Here is a 7,508-nt window from a genome sequence, read left to right as displayed (position 1 = left end):
AAATTGAGTTAGGCCTACATTTTAGGGAAATGACTTTGGCAGAGATTGGAGAGGGGAGAGATTTGAGGTAGAGAGACCAATTAGATGGCTATTGCAATAGTATAGGTGAGGGGCAGCCTGGTGGCACAGTAGATATAGCACCAGGCTAGAGTTGGGAGCACCTGGGCTCAAATTTGGCTTCAGACATTTCCTAGCTGTGTGATCCTTGATGAGTCATTTAACTCTACCTAACTTTTGCCCTTTTGTCTTAGAGTTGTTACTAAGACAGATGGTTAGGGTTTTTTTTTTTTTTTAAATTTATAGGCAATGGGGGTCAAGTGACTTGCCCAGGGTCCCACAGCTGGGAAGTGTCTGAGGTCAGATTTGAACCTAGAACCTCCTGTCTCTAGGTCTGGCTCTCAATCCACTGAGCTACCCAGCTGTCCCCAATGGTAAGGGTTTAAAAAAATAATAGTGCAGTTGAGAAGAGATCCAAGACTGAAGTAAAGTGATATGTGTAAAAAGTGGGAATGGAACATAGAAGAGGGATGTTGTGGAGATAAATTGGTTTTGGCAATTAATTGGCTATATGGAGTGAGGAGTCAAAAGTGACAGATGCCATGGTTGTATACCTGAGTGATCGAGAGAATAGCACCATTGAAAGTAATAAAAATTTTGAAAGAGAAATGGGAGAAAGATAATGCAGTAAGGTTTTACAGAACACTGTTGTAAGTCTGCTACTGAACTGTCTGAAAGACATTCTGGCCATCATTCTTATCTCTGGTTCCACTAGAACCTTGGATCCTGCCCCTGAGGTTGTCCAGAACCTCTAGGATTTTTTCTGGTTGTCATTTCCAAATTTTGTTGCTGTGTGTAACTTCATCTCTTCCAGCTCCCCTTTATATGATGCCTTTCCCTTATTAGAGTATGAACTCTTTGAGGGTAGAGACTGTCTTGCTTTTAATTTTTTCTCTCGATTTTCTGTTTCTATCTGACTGTTTATTATGAAGGGGTTCACATTGACCTATCATTGTGTGGAAGTGTAGATTCTGTTCTCTTAGGGTGTTTGCTGCAGCTATTAATTGATCTGGGGGCAGGGAGTTAAAAGTTGCAGGTAATTTTCTTAATGATCTCTTTCTAGGGTTCCTAGTTTCTGGATTAGGTTAGAACTGCCTTGAAGAAGTGGTACTTGACATAGAAGAGATTTAGTTTGGGAGCTTACAGAGTAGAAGGAGAGCATTGAAGAGGGAGTATTGTAGGTGTGACTGTCTTTGGAATCAGACTTTTTTTTTGGCTTTTTATACAAAAATGGAATGCTACCTGTCTTCCTGTCCTGATTAATCACACATTCCTTCGGGTCATACCATGGTCCCTGTTTTGGAGACTATTGAAATAAATAATTATTAAGGTCCCTTCTAGTTCAAAATCTAATGGTTTTTCTGGCATCTATCAAATCACAGTGTGGAGACTGGTTTGGTTTGTCATTAAGGCCACTTGTTGGAGGATTGTTAGAGGCCAGAGAGTTGGGAATGATCCCACCAGTATAACTGATTAGGGTATAAGCAGGTAGATGATGTAACCTGGAATAAGTTTGAATGGGATTTTCCTTTGATTTTTGTAACTGAAAATAGCTCTATGAAATTCTAGCTTTTCCTTTTGCTATTGTTGAGTGTTTTCTCATGTTCCGTTCACTATACAGGCTGGAATTCCAATTCATTGAGACTATGCAGAAGGTGTCATGCAGACCCTGGAACACACAGAAAGCTAATCACAAAGACTCAAAATTCAGCAATTTGTTAGTAACTAAAATACAGTATTGGATTATAATATAATTTTTAAGGAATACTGTTAACATCTATATGTGCTATGTAAGCTGCTGAAATGCTAACATAAACAATTTTTGTGCTTCAGAAAGCACTGTTTAAAATTATCCATCCCTAGGTTGAGTATAGATCATTAGAATGAGCTTGGAGAAGAAAAGTGTGTTCAACATGCTGGATGTTTTTGTTTTTGGAGGGACGTGGATCTAGAAAACAAATGAAAATTTCAAGGTAATGTCTTGATTATGCAGGATAAACAGCAGTACAGTTACCTGGAATATATGGTCAAATTCTAAATGATGGCATTAATGATGCATTGTCAAATTTGTGTTTGGCCCAATGCTATGTCACATTTTTACAAAGACTTGGATATTTTTGCTTTTTTTTTTTTTTTTTTTTTTAAATTTGCCTCACAGTCATAGGGCACCCAGCATAATGTACTGGGAAATTAAGTGTCAGGGTGGCTTGGGACAAATCATCTAATATCTCTGAGTAATGTTAGCACCTATCTCGAAGAGTAAGATGAAATCCTGTATGAAAATCCTGTGAAATGATATATTTGAAAGCTCTTTGGAACTGTCATTCGCTAGGGAAATGTTATTAGTGGTTCAAAAATTTGTGATTTTGTTAGTGTGGTTATTCACTGTTGAGACTGCAGTCTTTCTTCTCTCACTTAGCTTGCTGAAAAGCCCTTTCCATATGTTCTCTCATTTGATCCTTGAGGTAGCCCTGTGAGACAGGTGCTGTTGTTATTCCCTTATTAGGGATGAATGAACTGTAGCTCAGAGAGATTAATTGAATTCCTGGGATCATGTAGATAATAAATGTCAGAGTCAGAATTTGAATTCAAATCTTCCTAACTTCATGTGCAGTATTCTATCCACTCTACCTCTGTAATTCACTTACTTGTCCCACCAGGGGTAGGAACTGATTATTTTTCCTGGGTGCCTTGGGAGAGAGAAGAGGCAGTGAATAGTGTTCTTAAGTTGCTTTGGCAGAAAAGTCATCATCCCAGTGACTAGTCTCTCTGACTGTGATACATTTTTTGTTTAATTGAATTCTTTTGAAACTGAGTTAGACTGTTCTTGAATGACATGTGGACATCTTGTCACAGAGCTCACATCTGAAGCTTTCCTGTCTTGTTAAGTTCTATCATCAATGATAGGGGAGTTGTTATCCTGTGTTTTGGCTGTCCCTCCCAATTTTGTCTGCTCCAAATTTGGTAAGTGTAGCCTTTATGCCTGGATCTAAGTTATTGTAAAGATGTTACATAGCACTGGGCCAAACACAAATCTTTGCACCGCATAATTAGTGACCTCTTTCCAGTTGAATCATTAATGCCATCTTACAGAGTTTGACCATTCAGCTACTTCACATTCCATGTGATTCTATTGCTGCTTAGCCTAGCCCATATACTCCTTTTTTACCGAAATAATATGATATCAAATGCTTTGCTAAAATGTAGCTAGATTATATCTATAGAACTCCCCTGATGTACTAGCTTAATATCATTTTTTAAAAATTGAGTAAATTTCACCTGTCATGACCTGTGCTCAAGAAGCCATGCTGTCCTTTTTTGACTATTAATCCCTTTTCTAGTTATTTCTTTAATCATATATTCCAGAATTTTCCTAGAAATTAAAGTAAAGCTCTGTGGTCTAAAGTTTTCAGACTCTCTTCTTTTCCCTTTGAGAAAGATGAGTGTATGAAAAATGCCCTTTACATAGAATATGTAGAAAGATGATGCTGTATGTTTGGTGTTGTTGGGTATGTAGTACCTTAGGAGAGTAGTTGGCATAAAAGCTGCCAATTGAATAGTTAAAAGCAAAGGCACTGTATAATATATTGAAATAATTAAAATTTATTCTTACCTCCTTCTCTCCCCATTCCCTTACAGTTGTACTTCCAACTACCTGAGTTTTATTTGTAATTAAATTCTAGTTAATGTAGTCACTGGAAAATATGTTATATATAACTATATTTTTTCTTTTTTCTCTTCTTAAAAATTATTTATTTTTAACATTATTTTCAAATTTTGAGTTTCCATTTTCTCTTTCCCTTTTGCCCCTCCCTTGCCCACTGAGAAGCCAAGCAATATAATATTAATTATACATGTGAAATAATGTAAAATATATTTTGATATTAGCCGTATTACAAAAAAGCAAGAAAAATGGAGAAAATTATACTTCAGTTTGCATTCAGAGTTCATTAGTTCTTTGGTGGCGTTTTTCATCATGAATCCTTTGGGATTTTCTTTGGGTCATTATATTGATCAAAGTAGACTTGTCTTCCACAATCAATCATCACTACAATATTGCTCTTACTGGATACAGCATATTTCTGGTTCTGCTCGCTTCACATTGTGTCAGTTCATATAGATCTTCTCTTATTTTTGTGAAAACATTCTCATTGTTATTTCTTATCACATAATACCCTGTTACAATCATATGCCACAACTTGTTTAGCCCTTCCTCAAGTGATATGATTATCCCCACAATTTCCAATTCTTTGCCATCACAAAATAGTTGTTATAAATTTTTTGTATATATAAATCCTTTTTCTTTTCCTTTGATCTCTTTGGTATTGTAGATATTGCTGGGTCAAAGGATATTCATTCTTTTATAGACCTTTACACATAGTTTCAAATTATGCTCCAGTTTACTCTTCCTCCAACAGTTCTTTAGTATACCTATTTTCCCTTATCCCCTCCAGCATTTGTCATTTCTAATAGGAATGAGATGATATCTCAGAGTTGTTTTAATTTGCATTTCTCTAAATCAGTAGTGATTTAGAGCATTTTTCATTGACTTTAGAAAATTTCCTGTTTTCATATCACTTCATCTTTTGGGGAATTGCTGTTATTATTATTATTTCATAAACTTGACTCAGTTATATATTTGAGAAATGAGACTGTTATCAGAGAAACTTGCTGTAAAAACTTTTGATACTACTTCATTGTTTATCAGACCTTTTATGAAAATGTACTTTCTCTGGTTATCTCTTTTAATTTGGTCTGTTTTTGCTTTTCCTTTTTATGAGATGATTGCTACCTCTTCATTTTTTTACTTAAGCTGAAGCATAATGCATTTTGTTCTATCTTATTTTAACTCAGTGTGTGTCTTTCTATTTCTAGTGTGTCTCTTGTAAACAACATATAGGTGGATTCTGGTTTCTAATCTGTTCTGCTATCTGCTTCCATTTTATGGGTGAACTCATCCTATTCACATTTACACTTATGATGACTTTGGGTTCTTTTTCCTCAAATATATGTTCTAGTCTTTACTGAATAGATGATCTTGCTGGTTCCTTTCAGAGATAAGATTATATGAATCAGGCAACTTAGATAGACAGAGCTCAATCCAAATTTAGCCTCAGACACTAGCTGTGTGACCCTAGAAAAACTTAATCTCTTTTCTAACTCAGTTTCCTCAACAATGAAGTGCTTATAATTATTATCCCAGGATTCCAGTTTGGAACATCAGATGAGATATTTGTAAAGCTTTTAGCACAATGCCTGGCAGAGACTATGGGCTATATAAATGTTAGCTATTACTACTGCTACTACAACAACTTATCATCAGTATCAAATGAGATAATATTTATAAAGTGCTTAGTACAGTGCCTGGTATCTCTTAGGTACTCAATAAATATGTGTGTGTGTATGTGTGTGTGTGTATGAATATGTATGTAAGCTTCCTAGATGCCCTAGAAACTTTGAGGATGGCACAACTAATTTTTTTCACACTTTTAGTCCTAGTTATTATTTATTTAAAGATTGATTTTCTTGAAAGTCAAGTGACAAAACTGAGGGCAAAGGAAACATGAAATATTCTGCCAAAGGTGACCTAGACATAAAAAGTATCATAACAGATGTTATTGAAGAAGTATATGATTAGAAAAAGGAAATAGGCCAGTAATGAGAAAAAAATAGAAAGTCTAGACTATCTTTGAGGTACTAGAATAATAAAAGCAAATTTTCCAGTGAATTAAGTAGATTTTTTTAATGGAAGAATTATAGGGAAAAAGATTGAGAAGACAATACAGAATGAGAAGATATGGAGGAATATTTACAATCCATATTTCTTACGGGAGTAGTGAAACACCATTGAAATGATGGGTGGAAAAATTCATTCTGCTTTTATTAAGTCCCTGCTTATAAGCTAGATTCTGGCTTTTGGGATAGAAGGACAAAAAGGAAAACAGTCCCTGCCTTTAAGGGACTTACCTTCAATTGGGTTTGGGAACAATATGCACCCAAAGTAATTTGAGGTGATGGGAGAGAACAATGAAGAAAGGAGGAACACTGGGAGAGGAATGAGAGAAATAATAAATAAAAAAAAAAGGCTTTTAGAGGAGGTAGCATTTGAAGGGTACTAGTGGTTCCAAGAAGTAAAAAAGTATGGAGGGATAGCTTTCTAGGCAGAGGACAAAGCTTATATAAAGGCACTGTGGCAGATGGTTTTGTTTTTATCTTGGGACAGTAGGTATGTTGTCAAATTTGATCCTGGAATTTGAGGAATTCAATTCACTTAAATATGAAAATGAAATGGTTCTGTCTCATCCATTTTTTGTAGACATTTAAAAGGTTCTGCTTTGTCTTGTTATTGGGTTTGTGTTTTTTTGAATGTGTTGTTGGCACTTCTGGTTTCAGTGTTTCTGCTTTAATATTACTTAGTATCAGAACAGTGGAGAGTTAGTTGGTATTCATTAATTACCACACTGGAAACCATAAGTGGTTAATAAGAAAGGGTATGTCAGAGTTATACATTTTGTTTCAAGTGTTTGTCTTCTGAATGAATTGCCTTATTAATTTAGGGATGTGGATTTTCCCTCTGAGGAGTAATTAATTTGCTGAGTTCTATTTTTAATACTAATAAGTATTTCTCTTTTGCAGGTTCTTTCTTCCTATCTTGTATGATATGCAAAAATGTCAGAGGATTTAAGGAAAAGATTTGAGTTTCCTAATTCCCTTATCCAGTCACAGGTAATTATCTCAATGACAGCTTGTAAATTTCATTGTCATGCTAACAGAAACCTTTGAATTTTTGACTTTTAAATAGTTTTCTCTGCTTATAAACATTTCCTTGCAAATAAAAAGCCAAGACCAAAGCATGAGATGATTCATTAGAAACATAATATCTAAGGAAATAATTTTCTTAGCACACTTGATTAATTCACATTTCTCAAAAATAGACCTCTTTAAAAATATTTTTCTTCATAAAAAGAATAACTAATAAGAAAATAACTATTTATTAGTGACTTTCTTTTTCAAAAAAGCAACTTCAGTGTTATATCCAGGACTCTTGTTTTATCTTAATGTCTTCTCTGTTGGTGGTATTATACAATAAGAATTAATTTTCCAAATAACTTTTTGTATGGTGTTTTACTGGTCCTAAGTCCCAGATTAGTACCTTGTGCCTTATTTTATCTTTTGTGAGGTCTCTTATTCCTTTGGCACATTGACAGCACCTGTTCTCTAGTTCTTTTCAGCTCTCTTCAGATGGGGAAGGGAGGTTAGACTACCCTCTCTATTCTGCTCCCTTCATAGTAACCACAGAATGCTTTTTAGATTTTCTAAAGGTTTTTGTTCCTAGTTACCTAGTTATCAGTGAATAAACAGATTTAAAATGCTAAAACATGGAAGATTTAAAAGAGTTAAAAGTTTAAGTCTTTAAGACCCTCTCTCTTATGGTAATCTTAAGTAGAACC

The 7,508-nt window shown here is 34.8% G+C and overlaps 1 protein-coding gene across 3 annotated transcripts in view; it reads left to right on the top strand.

Moving 5' to 3' along the window:
• The first annotated feature begins 6,726 nt into the window (after positions 1-6,726).
• FOCAD (focadhesin) overlaps positions 6,727-7,508 on the top strand; it is a 363,803-nt gene continuing 363,021 nt past the window's right edge. For all 3 annotated transcript variants that reach the window (XM_044660684.1, XM_044660676.1, XM_044660669.1), the window contains exon 1: positions 6,727-6,783. In XM_044660684.1, the coding sequence (XP_044516619.1) occupies positions 6,727-6,783 (57 nt within the window). The remainder of the gene's footprint in view (positions 6,784-7,508) is intronic.

Source organism: Gracilinanus agilis, chromosome 1, assembly GCF_016433145.1.
Source record: "Gracilinanus agilis isolate LMUSP501 chromosome 1, AgileGrace, whole genome shotgun sequence".
Lineage (NCBI taxonomy): Eukaryota > Metazoa > Chordata > Mammalia > Didelphimorphia > Didelphidae > Gracilinanus > Gracilinanus agilis.
Note: the sequence above shows the minus strand (reverse complement) of the source record. Positions and strands in the feature narration are given on the sequence as shown.